Here is an 18970-nt window from a genome sequence, read left to right as displayed (position 1 = left end):
AGGTGCCGCAGACGCCCTTGCTGCCGCCGACCGGGCGGGGCGGGGCGGGGCGAGGAGCGGAGCCGCTCAGCGCCGGCAAGCGGCCGCGCACCCCGGCTCGCCCCCCGCCCAGGCGCGGCTGCGCGGGGAGGGGCGGCGGGCGGCGCGGAGCCCTCGCCCCCTCAGCGCCCCCGGGGCTCCGCCGCCGCGCCGCAGGGCGCGCGGGGCCTGCCGGGAGCCGTAGTCCGCGCGGCAGGTGGCGGCCGCCAACGGCTCTAACGGTCCTGACGGCTCTAACGGTCCTGGCGGCGCCCCCCCCCCCCCCCCGCCGCCGCGACAGGAGGGAGGGAGGGAGGGAAGGAGGGCAGGCTTTTCCCGCCACACAGCCGCCCTCCGCCGCCAGCTCTTCGTCCTTGGTAATTTCCAGTAATTAACCGGGGGTTATCCCTCTCGGTCCACGACAGGGACTAACGCTTTATGCTGGATCAAACAAAAATGCCCAACGTGGGGCAGGAATTTCATTTCCACCTGGCTCCGTCTTTAAGGGTGGGTGCTCTCTTCTGGATTAGGCCTCCAGAGGCAGCTGCTCTCTCAGGGGAAACAAGAGAGAGGACTGGAAACCTGTGCTTTGCCTGCGACACAAGCCAGATCTATAACCAGGTTAAAGGATATTTATTCCTGGGACGTCATGCCAACGTTATTCCCTTCGTTATATTACCCTTATTTTCTGTGAAAAAAAGCTGAAGCAATAGTATCTCTGGGCGATGCTTTGACCTTGTTAAATTTACGAGAAGTTTGTCACAATGCAGTCAGTGAATCAGCATCTGGGAAAAACACTGGCTGGAGCCTGTTCCTGGACTTCAGGGGTGCTCTCCTCCTCCTCCTCCTTCACTCTCTGACTGTGTTTCTTCCTTACCTGCTAAAAATACTGCAACTTACCCACCTGCCCCCAACCCTGTGCCAAGGCTAGTCCATTTCACTGGGTTAAACTAATTTGAAGTAGTCTAATGTACCACACGTAGTCTCCTCCTCCTCCTCCACCATTTTCTCCCTGCAAGCAGCTAGATTAATGCTTAAAGATGAATGCATCAACTGTTGATGGCTTCTGAAAAGTTGCAGACATTCCCTGGACTTCAACTCCAGGCAACTTCTGAATCCGGTTTCCTCCAGAGAACGGAGTACCAGTTTCATTAAATTAGCCTGTCATACAATTAAGATAACCACGGTCAGTTCTTCAGCATTTCTACAGAGATTTCCCTTTCTTCTAGCCACAGTGGTTGTCCTCGTTACCTGATGTGGATGCGAGAAGAGCAGGCTAGTTACAAAGGCTCTCATGTCCTTCTTAAAAGCAATTACATCAGGGAGAGTTAACAATGTGCAGCATGTGATAAGACATTATTATATAATGTGATTTATTCCCGTGGATTACCAATTATCTAGCCCTTTTATTTCTCTTATGTTTCAAGCTTTTCCCCTGAATAGCAAATTCGTAAGTCATGACGAGTAGGGGCTTAGTCATAAAAGACAACCGTTTCAATGAATTAATCCTTATTTTTCTCCATTATCAAGGGCTCGTTTTGGAGCAAGATAGGCAAACCTCTCTTTTCCTGTTAGAGTAGGTATAATCTGCAATCAGTAAGAATGCCCCGAAGAGCCATCTTTTTCTTAGCAATTTTGTCACAAACAATATTGCGTTGTCTGTATTGTAGACAATACGGTATTGTCACAAAGCTGCTATTTTTACTACTTATTACCAGATTACTGAGTTAAGCAGCCTAGTAGGAACATTAGTTTTCAGCCAGATTCAGGAGCGATCAGAACCTCCTGGAGCTCGTGAGCTTCTTCCAGGCTGTTCTGGGTGCCTGATGGAAGGTGTCATTTACAGTTTATTGGGAAACTGCTTCCTGTAAAACATGAACTATCAAGACACAGAAAAGTAGTCATACTCCGCTGCCGTAATCTTAAGCATTATCATTATTTCTTTTATTTCTCAAGCCATGCCTTTTTTCAGATTGCGTACTTACAAGAAACACCCCTATAGCTATAGTTCACTTGGGTTTATTGAGCTGCAGTACACCAGAACGCAAGACAATTTTCTTGCCACCAGTACCACAAAAGTAAAAGAAAGCGAACCTTGATGTCATCTCGTTTTCCTACTTTTCCAGCAAGTTCTCCACCTAGATATTAAGTCCACAGTTTGGATCACCCTGGCAGATTAGACATGGTTTGACAGCGACTTCCGATTGTTCCTGAAGAAATTCCCAAGCTGAGCCAGCCTCAGCTGGGACAGTTCACTAAACAGCCCGGGATGTCAGAGATTCCCAAAAGGAAAAACAAATCCCCCTCCTCGAAGACTCTGGTGAAGGGGGATGGCCATAAGAGAGCGACGAGATTTCACTTCTCTGTAGATGAGCCGCCAACGTAGCCAAGCTGTTCAGGCTGCAGGAAAACCAAGAAGGGGACACGTGATAGAGGTTCTGAACACCAGCAGAATGTGGATTTGGTAGAGAGGTTGTCCCACAGAAATAAGGGAATAGACGCCTGGGCATTTCAGAAGTGAAAAACCAATTTCCTATCCACAGAGCCAAAAGAACATTGCTTCCTTTCATTGCTTCTGGGCTCCAGGAACGAGCGTTGGAGTTGGGAAGGAGCTTCAGGAGAAAGAGAATAACAAGGTTGAATTTCTGCTGTCTTTAACAATTCAGTGCAATGAACAGACACCAGTACTGGCCAGAGGCGTAACTTATCAGCAGGGAGAGTGGCTTTAACGTAGATTCCATTGATCCTGGTGTCTCAGCAATGGCCATCGGGATGAAATTTGATGATATGCTTGGTGTCATCAGTGCTGAGATATGTCTACGGGTAAAGGGGTGGTAAAGGATTTCTTCCAGGAGGTACCAGAAGGGTTGGGATCCCCATGACAAAAAGCAATTTTAAATGTCAAGGAAAGTTTATGTCCCACAGACACCAGAAGACACTGTTAGGAGTGCATCAGGGAAAATGTTTACAAAGCTAGAACACAAAGTGTTTAACAGGAATAAAAATTTAAAAAGTAAGTAAGGGAAGCCAAAGACTGAAGACTAGGCAACAAAATGAGCTAGAAAGCACTGAGAAGGCAGCTAGGAGGAACTGAGATACAGAAACAATCTACTCTGCAAACCCATGCAGCACCAAAGGCAAGGAGATACGTTTATAGTTCAGGAGAGACTGGGCTACAAGACCATTTGTCCAGGCAAAGGAAAAATTTAACAGCAAAACGTATAGGATGTGCATAACTGACACTGTCGGTCACCCAAGATGATTGTCCCAGAAGCAAGATTTCCTTTGATCAGACAGGTAGTGATCTCCTTGGTGATGAGGGGCCTCAGGGGCTCCTTTCTCACACTTCCACAGAAAGGTCCCATTTGGAAATAGAGTGCTGCCAGTCAAGAGATACTCCATCAGAAAGTGTTTGGGCTGTGCTAGCGAGGAGTTTAAGAGCAGCCATTGTTTCCGATTTGCAGAACACTTCAATATATGCTTACTTTAAAGTGTGTATTATATATATAAACTATGTTAAGGACACACATAAATCTCAATCTTCATATAAATTATTCACATTATGTGTAGTCATACATATTGTTAACCCACCTATAAAAATGGGTTTGCTAAAAATAAATAAATCGATTTTTACCACTTTGTATAAAACAGCAAAGTGTTTTAGTTGATTATTCAATACGCAAAATATTTTTCCAAGTTACAATCCTTTCATTTGGGTTACTCAATAAATTACCCAAATAAAAGGATTGTAACTTGGGGGGGCGGGGGGGAAGAGAAAAGATTTATCTTCCTTAACTATAGGAAGCTATAAAGCAATCATAAAAATCCCAACCAAAGAACCCCGAACCCACTAAAAATGCACAACCCTAGAACACAAAGCCTCCACACTGAATTTCATTGTGAGGGAGAACACGTCCGTTGTCAAAAAAACCCCACCTTTATGCATGAAGATCCAGGAGTCAAACAGCATTACAGGCAGATGATGCCATCTTCTGGTGTCACTTACAGAGCTGTCGATTTAAACCCAGGATGACTAGTCTAGTCAGATCATCGTCGGGAAGGTGGGGGATGATGTTATTTTAAGCATCGCTTTATCCCCAGGGCAGGGTTCAATGAAGTAACATTAATTCAGGAAGAGTCAGTGAAGCATCAACAGTGATGGTGGGAAAGCGAGCACCAGGCTGCCATCAATTCTCAGCTAGCTGCCACCAGCCCGTCCCCGGGGAGGGGGGTGAAGTCCGGGCACGTGGGGCTACATCGCAGCCTGCTGAAGCAGGGCCTTGCATCCCCATCAAAAACCAGTCTGAACTGCTACCGAGGTTTTGAAAGTGTAACTATTAATTGTGCCTAGCCTCGGTCAGTTGATCATCTTCTGCCCCATTAACTTTCTGCTATCCTTCGGAGAGTTCCACAGCTGACAGGCACAGTGCTAGCTTATTTTTACAGACATTCCTGAATAGATAAGATCTTGCCAGAACACGATACAATACACAGGTGCTGTGGTCAGTCTTCTCATTTTATCTGTCAGAACTCTAAGGAAGTGGTTGTGTACTCCTGTCAGACAAAAGGATTTGGGCTGATATATCTGTTCTGTTACAAGTTTTCTGTTCTCGTTATCTGCTATAGTATAGCCTTAATTAATTGCCTCCCTCCTTCATTTGCCCCTTGCTCTCCAATTGATCTTTCTACATTATCCTCCCTGTGTAATTACATTTGTACTAGAGTTAAATCAGTGTGTAATGGATTGAAGCCAGATTGGACTAAACAGGTTTTCCCATTCTTAGTCACAGAAACAATCGTAACTTTAGAAAAAAAGCAGCGTAACGGGGGTACAGGGGAAAGGCTATTCTGGCACACCGATAGGGCTCAAGACTTCTCAAGTTTTCTGCACAGATTTTGGGCCATCATGCCTCTTCATGCCTGCACATCCAGTTGCCCTGAGACTGGGGAGGGACACTGGGTTGCGCTACATCGTTTTCCCAGTTGGTACAGGGACCACCACTTTCAACACTACTAGATACGGAGCAAGAATGGGATGATGAGGATGATGATGCTGGTATTCAGAGAAAGGAGTGGACAAAGCCACTGGGGAGTGGACAAAGTCCATGTTCAGGAAACAGTTCAGTTGCTCCACAGTTATTCCCTTTTAGTTTTCAGATTTTAGTCCTATTCCACCTACATTTTTTTTTCTTTAAACTGTAGTTACTGGGTGACAATACAGACCGTGATTAAATGGGGTTAAATTCATTGCAAAATGTAACTTGCATGGGTGCTCTTCATTAATTTTTGAGATTACACCACTAAAAAAAAATCCAAAGCGCACACAGAAAAAACATTACTCTGCATTTCAAGATAGAGTTGGTGACTGAAACAAGCAAAGTCACTGAGAAAAGAGGGAACTTAACTTGAAACTCCCTTTTCCTCTGGTGTAACAGAAAGGCACTTCAGAAACAAACATTCCCACATTAGGGAATGTCATTTTGGGCGCTGACCGTCACTGCAGCAGGACAGCGCTCACAATCAAACCCATTTAGGGACAAGTGAGAATCTCACAGCACCTAGCTTCAGACACTGCTGTTGGGTTCCTGCAAGTAGGAGGCTGGTATTACTAGGTTTTCCCTTACACGGTCAGCGGAGATGCGAGTTGCAATTACCTTCAGCCAGTTAACAGAAGTCATCTGACAGCGTTCTGAAGTTACTCCTTTAAGAAGGCACTGTATTCACTAGCAGGAGGACAAGACACACAAGCACCTAGCTCACCAAGTACTTAAAAGGACAGAATAATGTATGATTAAGAATTGCAGCCTGCTTCAAACTCATATTCTTAGCCAGTGGACTTCCTTAACAAATAGAAATGAAATCAGTATTACGTTCCCTCAGAAGTGCATCTTTACAAAGCTTTACTTAAATGGCCAGAAGGAGAATGTAGAGAAAGTTACCCAAATACACTCTTATTTCATACATACGCTATTCTCCCACATTATCACTGGCCTACAAGAGAAATGCTGCCATTAAACGCGTTTAGGCACTCTACAAATAGCTAGAAGGCTGCTTTATTTCTATGTAGGCCAGAGCAATGCAGCAGGGTATCCATAATGTGACCTCTGTTGAAGACAAGCAACAGGTTCCCCAGAATGAAAAACCCCAGGTGATGCAGTTATGGTAGGATGTGCTGGGAAGCACGACAGCCCTCATCGTGGATCTGCTCCCCACGTCGTTCCCCATCTACCCCCAGTCCTAGTGCACAGCGTGCCATGGCTTCAAGCAATGCTGCCCTTACCCTAAAACTGCCTAAAACCGCCTGTTCTTTTCCCAAGAAATCCCCTTCCAAGCAGCTGCCGGCTTTAGGGAGCTTCCTGGGTACGAGCGGTTCCACAGTGGGGCTCCACACGCCAACGTACCACTGTCTCCACATTGATGGGTCTGGATGGCTTTCCTGGGAGATTAAACCGACCCAGGGTTGCTTTGGCTGACAGACAGCAACTGCCCGTTATCTAATGTTTTCCACATCATTAGCTGGTTAGATCAGAAGAAAAACAATTATCCACCATGTGCCTTTGTTCATGTGTAAACACTTGGATCTTAATAGCTAACCCAACTTCTATTGCCTGGGTCTGCTGCTACACAGGAAACATTTCCTCTCCCTGTTAGAGATGTCTTTCCTTTTTTCTTCTTTCCCAAGCAGCAGTTTACTGTGAAGATGTGCTTTAATTTATGAAGGTTATTCTCCATTCTTCTAAGAGTAAGTCTGAACGTTGCAAAACCTAAAAGCAGAAGGAATAGGGAAGTGAGATTTGAAACCGTTTCTCTGAAGTCAAATCCAGGAAGTCTGTTGAGATGACAGTCCTGTATAAAGAGTGTTTGGTTTGTGGTAGCCTTCAGAGCTTTCCTGTTTGAAGATGTGAATTTCTATCAGGACACTCTGTTCTCAAGGTCTGAGCAGTTGTTCCCCAATAGTACTGGAAACTGCGAGGAAGGCTGACTAGCTGCGAGCACGATGCCGAGTCCACTTCAGGATAAATCAGCCACCTCCTGGAAGGCCGAAATATCTGAGGATTCTGCTTCAAAAAAAAAAAAAAAGTCACAGTTACTGTAATAAGGAAATAGGAAACGCTTTTGTCATTCTCTACAAAGGAGTTGGAGGTAGTAGAGGAAAATGGACTATCGGGGAACGAAAAAGGATTCTCAAAGTCAGAGCCTCAGGAAAACAGCAAAGGGCTGCAGTAACTGAGTAACCGTGTTCTTGTTTGTCAGGGACAAAACCCGCACATACAGGCTGTTGTAGAGGATTAAAGAAAAGGGATGGCTCCGTAAATAGAATAGGATATTGTTTAGATGTTGTTTGCAGAGAGGAGGAAAAGCCCTACAGTAGAATTAAAACCAAGATGCCTACAATTAAACACATACCAAAACTCTAGTCAATCCACAGATTAAATACGTTAGATAAACCTTACTAGAAAAAGAATCATCATTTTCTAGTATCTGACACTTAAGGGAGAACGCTGCACATTACACTTGAAGTCCAGTATCAATTGCCGTAGATTAACTACATTCAAAAATCTTACCTGAACAACATTTCCTAACACGTAATAGAACAGAAATCACTGTTCAAATCATACTGCAGCTACGCATGATGGTCAAATAAGGGAATTAGAAAAGAAGAATGTCATATCCTCAACACACACTTTTAAAACAGCATACAAAAATAACTCCGTCATTAGTATTCCCTGCTGTATACCCGTATCAGGAGAAAGTAGACAACTTTCTAACAATACTCCCTTTTTTTTTTTTTAAATTAAGATTTCTATGGACTACAGTATTATTCATCACTCTCCTTTTCTTGCACTTGAGGCACACAATTAATTGCTAGAAATTCTTAAGACGACTATTATAGTTTTACGTTACAGTAAAGCTACATCAAATACTAATCCTTTAAATGAAACTCATTCAACATACGGCACACTTACCACGTAGCCTTTGGAGTTTATGGAATCATTTTCTCCACCTGACATTTTTCCAGAATCTATTAAAAGTTAAAAAAACCTTTAGCTGGAGCTTCTAAGTAATTAGATGAGGATTAGACTATACCAAGTCATAGCTACACAGCAATCTTAGAGACATTTCTGGTCCAATTTACCATGAAAGTGATCTACATTTGCAGCGAGAAGAGTCTGTACTACAGAGCTCGGTAGCTGTCATTTTTTAAGTGCGCAACTTTCAATCTGCAGAAGAAATGACTTCGCATTTTCATTAAACCTCAAAAGGGTTTTGGGGGTATGTTAGAGAAGCAACGTTAGTTTGATATAGCAAGGAGGAGAACTTCTTTTTTTCTTCTTCAGACTCAGTTTTGCAACAGTTCTGCTTTCAAAAATCATTCATTCATACTCTAGACTACATAGATCATAGTCTTTCCCAGAAATGAACCTAGTTCTACAGGAAACCTTAGACATACGTGAAAAGATCACGTACACGTAAAGAACAATTTATCAGGAAGCAGCAATTCCGACACGGGCACGATGCAGAAAGAGCGATGAATAAGCATGCATTTGCACAGGTGCCTCCCCCTTGTGCCGACACCCCCAATCCTGCCATCGCACCTTGCCTGACCAAGGCAGTGACACTGAAGTGTCGTGCATTCCGCTGACTATTCTCAACAGATACCATCTATTATCATCTCTCCTTGTGGACTTCATACTGAACAGAAAATAACGCATCGATTAAGCAAAAAATAGTTAATTTTAGGCATCTGAGTTTCTGGCAAGCTCCCAGTATTTAAAGCTCTGCAAGTGTTTTTAACTGTCGGAACTTTTAACTTACAGAACATAAGACAAAACATGTTTAAACACAACTTCGATTAAAAGTAGCTCTTTATATAAAAAACTAAGAGGAAAAATACACTGACTGCATGACATACAGGCAAAGCATATCTTGACTTTTTTTTTTTGGGGGGGGGGGGCGGGCCTAGACTAGACAATGTCCTGAGGTTCCTTCAGTGATTTTATGATTTGTAAGAAATACAGAAACATGAGCCAAATTACAGGTGGACAACCAAATAGCAGAAAATTCAAATGATTCGCCCAAAGTAATGCCCGAAGTTCCTTTGGCGGAACAAGAAACTGTCTCGTCCTGATTATTCCCAGGTCCCCACCGGACCATCCCTCCCCTACAGCACACTGTAAGCACACGAAACAATCACATAAACTGAAACCTTTTGGAAAAAAGTGCATATGCTGTGGTCAAAATCATCAAAAAGACCACTAATATCCTCTAAAATTTACACTTACATTGCTTGCACATTGTGAAATAAACACATATGCAACATGTCCATGTTTTGATATGTATTTTTATTTCCCTGCAGTTTTCACTTATCAAGAACAAGTAACAGGGAAAGTTGTCTGAACTAGTGCATAAACAAACATTCTGAAACACCACTACACGTATCTAATTTACAAGAACCGTATAAAAAAAGTCACTAAAACACTACACTACGAAGGTGTCCAACGCTTACAGTCAGACTTTTTCCAACCCGTTACTTGCCTTGTAGCCACAGGAAAACTCTCCAAAATTGAAAAGACAATCTTGCCACAACCCTCCCTCCCCCCCACCACCTGGGATGGCTCGATATCTAGACATCCAATAATTAATTATTGCAATGATATATAATGCAATACATACCTGGTAAAATATCCTTTATGTGGTGTGTTACAGTTTTAAAGCCGGTTAAAATATGCAGTCTTCAGATAAAATGTAATCAGTTGAAAATTTTCTCATATCTGCACAGTTTTATATGTGCTAGATGCATAATTTTCCTAGTCAGTTTTTTTCCTGTGTAATTATTTTTTATAAACTGGTATTATAAATAGAAATATACATTCAAAATATATGGAAAAGTGAGTTACTACATTAAATTTGCATGTATCGATCCATCCCTTTCCCCTGCACAGTAATAGAAAATACTATTTTGCCTTGAACTTCATATTTGACAGTGAAATGCCACTAAAGTATTTACCAAAAAGTCCATCTAGTCAAATTGTGAAACAAAATGAACCAAGTGAAAACTTTACATTTCCTTTAGAAAAAAATTACAAGAATTTTGTTTCCTAGCTATGAATCTTTAACTTTTTTTTTTAGACACAAAGTTGGATTTATTTGTACAAGATACAAAATGTAAACATGGCAAAATAAATAGTTAAAACAAGTGATGCAGGATCCCATTTCATGCTCATGATCCCATTAAAGAATTATTTTTTAATCCATTCAGTTGCAAATTCAAGTGCAAAAGCATGATGATGAATATCTACTATTCAAGTAACAGAAATAATATTGATGATACAAATAAACTATTTTACAAGGTAGTGATTTTCCCAATTTTACAAAATTTACATTATATATCGACTTAATACACGATATAATGATAGTCCATTTAGGTCCATTTTAGTTCTCTGTGATCCACAGAGTGCTGTATTTTGCATTCAGTTGGAATATAAATGACTACACCGTTAGCACAGGTTGAGACACTGGTTTGAGGTTATGTCACTTCCATTGCTACTGTTGTCTCTGCTATGCCATTTAAACCCAGTCGTTCTGGTTCATGGTTCTCTCTGCAATAAAAAGAAATAATCAGTAGTTACAGGTAGAACGCCGCTATTTCTTTACGCGGTTTTAGTAATGTCTTACATGCGCTATGTGTTTACACAGCTGTCACCTGGATCAGGGAGAAACCTTAACACGTACGCTAGAAACAGATTATTTAGAAGTAAATACTGGCATTTAAGAACTGCTTTTACTCCACTAACAGCACAGTCCCTTCTACAAGATTACTACATTTAACTGTAAATTACCAGCCTAAATTATGGGTAAGAGTACTAAAAAGTCTCCTGAAGGAGCAAAGTCAAAATACACCATGATGACTCAGTATCAATTGCCAATTATTCTGTTAGTGAGCAAAGCATCGTTCTAACATAATTTCCCCCCCTCCACCCCAATTCCACTTTAGCACTAGCACAAGAAGTCTTAAATTTTTTTCTAATTTATCATCATTCTCTGTAGAGAAGCCTATTCAGCTAAGGTGGTACTTTTTAAGGCGTTTGCTGACATGACTTGAGATATCCCTCTCACTTGAGGAAAACAGGAACTAGATGCTTTCATGCTATAAAAGTATGCTTTAAGGCCTGATTGCTAATTTAAAAACACTTTTTTCTCAATCTATGCAGTGATTAAATTATACATGCCATTTTCCATCTCTAAAAGTTCTTTTTAACGTCCCCAGAAGTGTCATGAAATCATCAGTAAGCCACATTTGCTAATACCCAATTTTTACTTTTCTAATTCATAAACAAATGTGATTTTTAAAAAAAAATCATACAATCCCGCAGAGACTTAAAACAGAGCCCAGATATTGTCATTTTCAGAAAACTTTGCCAACTGCAAGCTCCTGCCACTCCTGTGAAACACCTTCTAAGTATCCTGAAATAATAGTGTTGCTGTTCAATGAGAATAAATATCTGTCTATATACGTAAGATGCAGGCTGGCACATATCTGGTTTTACTTTACATAAATATGTAACGCATATATCCATATGTTATGTATAAAACAGGTATGTGCCAGCCTGCATCTTACACTACAGGTACACAAAGTTACGGAGACAACATGTGGAGAGTTTGATAGAATCTACCCAAAAGTGCCGCATGAGAAGGGACAAATGAAAATCGTTAAAATGAAGCCATTTTAAACACAATGGAAGTTTACCAAAACTACTGGTGCCTAAAATCAGTGCAAATTATTTGGGGGTTAATCTGCAAAATCAGCTCTTGCAGTTTGTCATGGCCACGCTGAAGATGCCAGCAGCTGGATGTTTTTGTGAGGTTGAAGCTATACTGAGAAGTCTCTTGGAGGCGGAAACAATTCTATTTCGTGCTCTAGTGCAGAGTTGGGCCCATCTATGGAGACATTCATATAGCACAAATGTAACTTAAAACTGCTCCAACTTGCTACACACTTACCTGGCTATACTGCTGATGGCACTGCTAGGAGTTACCTTTGGCACTCTGTCCATACTGGCAGCAACTGTGGCAAGTTTTAAGGCTGTTGGCGATGGCGCTGAAGTCCTTGTATTGATATGCACATTGACTGGAGAAACAACACTGACATTGTTGAGGTGCACTGCGTTCGTCAGGCAAGAATTGTTCATGGGAAGCGTTTGAGGGCTGCTTGTGCACAATGCTGGAATTAAGTGGTTTGTGGTGGTGTGGCCAACTGTCCTTACAAGCTGTACGGTTGAAATCCCTGGGCTGGATGATAAAGCCATGTTGGTGGAGTACAAAGTTCTAGAGGTTCCTGTTACAAAACAAATGTTAGTAATTAAAAATATGCCATTCCTTAGACTCAAAGCCAAAGATTAACCTCAAGGGTAATGCTTTAAGTGTATGTGTCACTGGAATTGTGCAAGAATCTGTTTTTTAAAGACTCGTAAAATGTAACATTTTAGAAATATTTCTAGTTAACATTAGAAATATTTCATGGGGTTTTTTGTTCACAGGAAGATCAGAAAGCAAAAGAAGTTACTGTATGACAAAGAACTTTTACATTGCCCAATTCTGTACACCTCATTTTAGGTGCCTTAAATTAAAGGAGCAACATTCCCCATAAAAGTAAATTGAATGGGGAACACCTTAGCTAGGCAACCTCAGAGACTGACTGCGAAGCCAAATTCTGATGCTTTGAATCACCTCCTCAACCTCCTACCTTGTTCTGCTGGCAACACAAAGAGGTTCTGGGGACCGGTCTCCCTCAAGGCAGCAAAACTAGGGGTCTAAGACTAGGCAAAGTAGAAAACTCCCTTCAGATTACACCGCAGTGCTCCGTTAGCACTCCTGAGTTGTGAGAAACTTCAGATTTCACAGTGTATATTCAACCCAGAGGTTCTCAAATTTCATCTTGGTATCCTAGCTATTCACTATTCTGATTTTGATCACAGGGGAACTAGATATATTTTCACCTAGATTCTTATTCCTGGGGGGGGGGGGGGAACAAACAAAAAACCATGAACCTGCCTTCAGCTAACATTTTCTAATTTACAAATCTTCCTGTCCTCAATAGGAACAGCTATTTTACATCGTTGCCACTCACAGCTTTAGAACAGTAACAGAAGTCTAGTTTTATAGGCATAGTATTTGCAATGGTTTTCATCAATTGTAAAGCTGTGTACCATGTATCGCATGGTACACTACCATGTGCCTGATCTTATACCCCTCAAAATGTTACCTTCTCAGATATGATCTTAGAGAATTATACACAGATGTCTTTTTCTTTCCTGGAACTGTTCCAGTATATTGATTTTATTCAGTTGTGGGTTTTCTCTCCCCTCTATTCATTTCATATTATCATTAGCCCAGTCTGGCAGAAGGTCTATAAAACTAATCACATCATTAGCTGTTAAAACAACAAATTACTCCAAAAGCCTTTTATTTGTTATAGCAGTCAAATTCCAAATAACGTTTGGCTGTCGGCAACATGGCTACTGCACCAGCATGACTGGCATTACTGCCTTCTGGTAATGGAGGTTCAGAAGAGGGGTGGGGGAAGGTAGTGAATGCCAACATCTACACTTTTGCCTGAATTTGGGAGGAATCCTAAATGCAACGAAACCTGAAACTTACAGTAACGTCAAAAGAATTGCTAGAAGGAGTTGATTAGTATGTTTTGTCTGAATACACAAGTGAGATAATGACCAAATAATGTAGCAACTTTTCTGTTTCCTTCTTGAAGTACTTAATGTTTTAAGCAATTGATTTTTTTTAAATTACACATTCACACTGTTTTTAAAATGCTGTCGCTTACGCTTTTGATCATAACAGATCAGTAAAAGACAAAAGCCTACAAAAGAAAACAGAAACAATGCTCTTCCAATGTAAAAGAGCGTTTGGTAGTTTCATTATCATACTAACCTGCACGCCATTGCACAGAAGTATTTTAAAGAACAGTATTAAAACTATCACAATATATTTGATTTTTTTGTTGTTGTTTATTAAATAGTACTTTAGAAATCAGAAATAAGATCAGTTGACATATTCTCAGCTCACACTAGACCGCAAGTTTTAAGAAATCATCACCTGAAGGCTGGACAACACCATTAATATTGTTGTGGCTGGTGTTTTGTTCCTTCGTTACCTCACTGCGACTAGGAGCAGGTGCACTAACCACTGCAGATGCAGCAAAGTGGGCACTGGCTGAGTCAAGTGTTTTTGACATACAGTCAGAGGTGCTGGAGCCCTGTGGGAATTAAAAAAAACACAACAATTTTTTTCTTTATAGTTATCCAAGTACAAAATGAAATACCATGTTAGGATTGCTATAATGCACAATTACCAGCAAATTAATAAATACATCTTCTAAATGTAATCTAATGCACCGTAACATTAAGTAGTTCCATATCATAAGTCTGACGAAAAGTTGAAAATTAGTGTCCAAATGAGTGTTGAGTAAGTCCTGCCCAATTCAGCCAGCCAACGGCAAACACAGTTCTTAGCATGACCGATCACTTTCACGACACATTGTTCAGCCTGGAGAAGCGAAGGCTCCAGGGAGACCTTACAGCAGCCTTCCAGTAACTGAAGGGGGCCTACAGGAAAGCTGGAGAGGGACTTTTTACAAGGGCATGTAGTGATAGGACAAGGGGTAATGGCTTTAAACGGAAAGAGGGTAGCTTGAGATTAGATATAAGGAAGAAATTCTTCACTATGAGGGCGGTGAGGCACTGGAACAGGTTGCCCAGAGAAGCTGTGGATGCCCCGTCCCTGGAATTGTTCAAGGCCAGCTTGGACGGGGCTTTGAGCAACCTGGTCTAGAGGAAGATGTCCCTGCCCATGGCAGGGGGGTTGGAACTAGATGATCTTTAAGGTCCCTTCCAACCCAAACCATTCTGTGATTCTCTGCGTTTGAGAAGACGACTGTGCCTTAAGTTTCCTTCTCCCTTCTGTCTCCAGGCAGCAAATACACTGCAAGTCTAAATAGTTTTCAGTATTTATGGTACATTCATCCTCACGGAGTACTTTGTACCACAGCATAAGCACCCACCGCATTCCGGAAGTACGTATCTTCTATTAGTCCAGTTTCTCTGGAAGACTGGTAAGTACTGGAAAGACACCCTGAAATGGCTGAATGTATCATTCTGCAATTTCGATTTATATTAACTAAGAAAATGACTTTCCATAGGCAGAGTGTCTTAAAAATCCAAAATCAATTCCTTTTGTTTAAATATTCTGGTATCGTGTCTTTACACTTACAAAAAATGCAATCAGTAACCGTCAACACAGAATCCCCGATTAATCAAAGTAGAAAACACTGAGGGGAAGGGACAAACAGCACTGGCAGCTAGATATAATATGCTCAAAGTAAAATAAGTTTTCCTAGTAATAGACAACAGCAACAGCTTTTATATTTTCTTGGTAAGAAATGAACAGAAAACTAAGCTTGACAGACTCTTCCCTTGCAAGGCATTACAGAGGAAAAACGTGATTCTTTTAGAAGACAGAAGCAGTAACACTGGGGATGGGGAAGGAATCACATTAAATATGCAAAACTACCTTTTTCCTCTCAGAAGCTACCAATTTTTAGTACTCACTGAACATCCATTCATAACAGAATACATTATCTCATAAAGCAGTTTTAATAAAGAAGTCTCCTTGGAGCACTTATACAAAGGAGGATAAAACCAGTGAAAATAGTATGACTTGACAGAGCACAGGCTATTTCTACACTGACCAACTCTGGATGCAAATAACTAATACACGCATTAAAATATGAAGTCTCTTACTCAACTTTGAAAATGCAGCCATGATATATAACATCAAAAAAAACCCCAACCAAACAGGTTTTGATGTTGAAACTTAAAATATCATCTCATTCCAAACAGAAAAATGAAAGCAGGGTATTTGTACTAGCTATAGCACAAGTTGCCTTCCGGGCACTATACAGCAAACTAGAAAAGCATCTTGACCAAACCCCATTCTATATTCATTCTAAAATTTAACATATTTACTGAAGTGTTATATTTAACTTGAGAGATGAAAAAACACAGTGAGCAAAAAGGAAGATATCAGCATATGACAACATTTAAGGTGCATTACCTGTGCTTTCGGATGTGTCTGTTGTGAGGAATGCTGAGATTGCTGTTTCTGCTGAAGCTGAGCAAGTTGTTGCCGCTGCATTTGAACTAACTGCTGTTGATGTGTCTGAAATTGTTCCTCTGTGATACCCCCTGTTACTACAGAAAAGAAAGTGAAGCTAGTGTTAAATGGGCCTGCACAAAACAAATACATCTGAAATGCAAGAGTGCATCCGCGTTGGATAACAAGTGGTTGAAGACAACATACATTGTGTTAGATGCTTGCAAAGATCTTCATATATTCTTATGTAAAGGAGAGGTCAAGCTAAAATTTATTTGTTGTGTTCTTTTAGCATTGAATTTATTTATAACAATCGGGTTCATAGCTTTCATTGCTTTTAAGCAGTTTTTATCTTTGGTGGTTTTCTCTCCAGTAGCTTTAAGCAAAAGCTTAAAGAAATTCTTTCCCTGGTTTTCAGAAAACAAGCATGTCCTAAAAATCATAGCTGAGGAAGAAGTACACTGGGCTGAGCTGGGTGCCTTCTCTCCCACTAAACACTGCCAGTTTATTCCTGTACAGCTTTCCTTCCTACAGTCCCTTATTATTGTCCTTTTCTCTGACGCCAGAATGGACTCTGTAAAGGAAGCATACGCCTGGCATTCGAGAACGCCTACTTCAACAGCACAACCAGAATTCATGTATTTAAATAGTTTGTATGCAGTTCTATACCAATTCTCACTTGAAAGGACTATAAACTAATATACAATGACAAAGCTAATCTCCAGGTCTAAAACTTAGTAAATGTTTGCAAATATCACAAAGCACTGTTTATTTAGCAAATCCAGTTTGACCTTCCTATTTCACACTTTTTATTTTCTGAAGGAAATGCTTAAGTTTCACCTGAACAGAGTTTTCTCCACCAATTTTTTTTTTTTTTTTTAAAATGGAGTAAGAGTTTAAGAGTTTGTTTATTTACAAGAACCAGGTTAATGCAACCCCAGTAGTATCAAACTCTCAACAAGTGAAGGGAATGGTGAAGTCAGAAAAGCTGTTGTCAATATTCTCCCCCCGAAGAATTGCACACTTGATAACATGAAACACTTGACAGTATTTTTAATTTAAAACCTGAGTTTTGTGCAGTTGATGCTAACCTGAGAACTAAGTTCTCCTAGGAGGAAGTAAAAAGAGAATTCACTTTTCAAAGATTCCCATTAACTACATTTCAGCAGTTTATTCTGAACTATATTTTTCAAAGACCGAAGCTGTCATTCATCTCAAACACCTGGATTCTCCAGCAATATCATTTTATTAAGAGACACTGAGCTAATGTTAAAATATGAAGTGATATATCTTTCAGGGTCTGGCTCTTTCATTTACTAGTTGTAATACTTGTAGTTGTCCTGAAATTCCACTCTGAATAAATACCAAAATTAAGACTGTGACTGTTTAGAAGTTAGTACTGAAGCTTCTCCTCTACTGCTGCATTATTAAAAACAGGCTTCAATCACATTAGGAGGGCACTTAAAAATCCAATGACTTACAAAGTTACTCCTATTAGAGTCTAGGGATTTTATTATCATTTCCAACATATTCTAAAATCAAATTTATTTCCTATTTAGCTGTACTCCGTTCCTCTTGAAGATTCTTACCTACTACTACAAGCACTTAACTCAAAGTGTGGTCAGCTAAACCTGTTAAGTTCCCTCACAACAGTCTCCCAAAACGTGTTGCATTACTAAAGGCAACAGAGCCAAGAACAGCATTGTGGGACATTACATACATATGTATTTCTATTTTTAAATTCTGAGGTAACAAGTTCCAGAACATGTCTTTTGTTTTATTAAAAAAAAAAAATGTTTTAGAACAAGCTTATAGAGCACAAAAACACCTAAATTGCATTTAGCTGTAATTAGCTATTATTTGCCTGCAGTACAGGGGTATTCATCTAGACTCAAAGTCGCATTCTTCTATGGACTGTAAAGACATAATATAGAAAGCAGTCTCTACATCAGAGGATCATCTAATTTAGCCTATATATCAGTTCTATGTTTTCAATCTCCCTTCCTTCTCAGTTTGACACAGACCATGAAGTCATGAAACACTCTATTACAAGGTACAGGGAAGATAACCGTAGTAATGTAAAAATTGCTTACTCTGCCTTTTCATGTTTAAATTCCACTCAGTTCACTACCTATCACCAGATATTTATTCAGTCAGGCTGAACTCAGCTGTTAGCCTTGTTATAAAACAGTAGATGTTCATTAGCATATTTAGTATCATTTGCTTCTGCCAAATCAAACAACTGAAGGGTCCTAGACAAAAAAAAAACAGCAAACCTCTATGATGTCCCAAGGTAGCCTTTAAGGTCATAGTTAAGTGCAAGTGTTCTATCCTTCTTATAAAAGGTTCTATTTACCAGAATTTTACCTTCCACTGCCGAATATCAGTATTTCCTATTTTACCATAGCCTGACTGTATTGAAGTACTACAACAGAACAGCGTAAAAAGTCAACATGAAATTAAGTCTTCCAGGCTCCTCTCCTTGACTGCTTCGATTTGGATTATGATGTCACTTCTCTTAGGAATTGAAGGCTTTAATCAAAGATCGTATTTCAGGCTGCCCCAAAAGCGGTATTTCATTAATCTAATTACTTCTACATTGTATTTAATTGGGGGGGGGGGGGGGGATGGACGGGACACGGACGACAGGACACACCTCTAAAAGGTAAAAGCTTGTTCCATAAGCAAAACTCTTGAGCTGAGAATGCCATCATCTGCAGTCGTCTTTTGTATCTAGGGACATGGTAACTAAACAGGTAACTGTTTGAGTGGGTCACTGAAACTG

At 40.5% G+C, this 18970-nt stretch overlaps 1 protein-coding gene across 1 annotated transcript in view; it reads right to left on the bottom strand.

The window, feature by feature from the left end:
* Nucleotides 1–9343: 9343 nt before the first annotated feature.
* EPC2 (enhancer of polycomb 2) overlaps nt 9344–18970 on the bottom strand; it is a 50833-nt gene continuing 41206 nt past the window's right edge. The window contains exons 11-14 of the mRNA XM_076343149.1: nt 16147–16283; nt 14131–14290; nt 12022–12355; nt 9344–10619 (exon numbers count right to left, since the gene is read on the bottom strand). Of these exons, the coding sequence (XP_076199264.1) occupies nt 10547–10619; nt 12022–12355; nt 14131–14290; nt 16147–16283 (704 nt within the window). The 3' untranslated portion in view covers nt 9344–10546. The remainder of the gene's footprint in view (nt 10620–12021; nt 12356–14130; nt 14291–16146; nt 16284–18970) is intronic.

This window comes from Aptenodytes patagonicus, chromosome 6, assembly GCF_965638725.1.
Source record: "Aptenodytes patagonicus chromosome 6, bAptPat1.pri.cur, whole genome shotgun sequence".
Taxonomy (NCBI): domain Eukaryota; kingdom Metazoa; phylum Chordata; class Aves; order Sphenisciformes; family Spheniscidae; genus Aptenodytes; species Aptenodytes patagonicus.
This window is presented reverse-complemented; position numbering and strand designations above follow the sequence as displayed.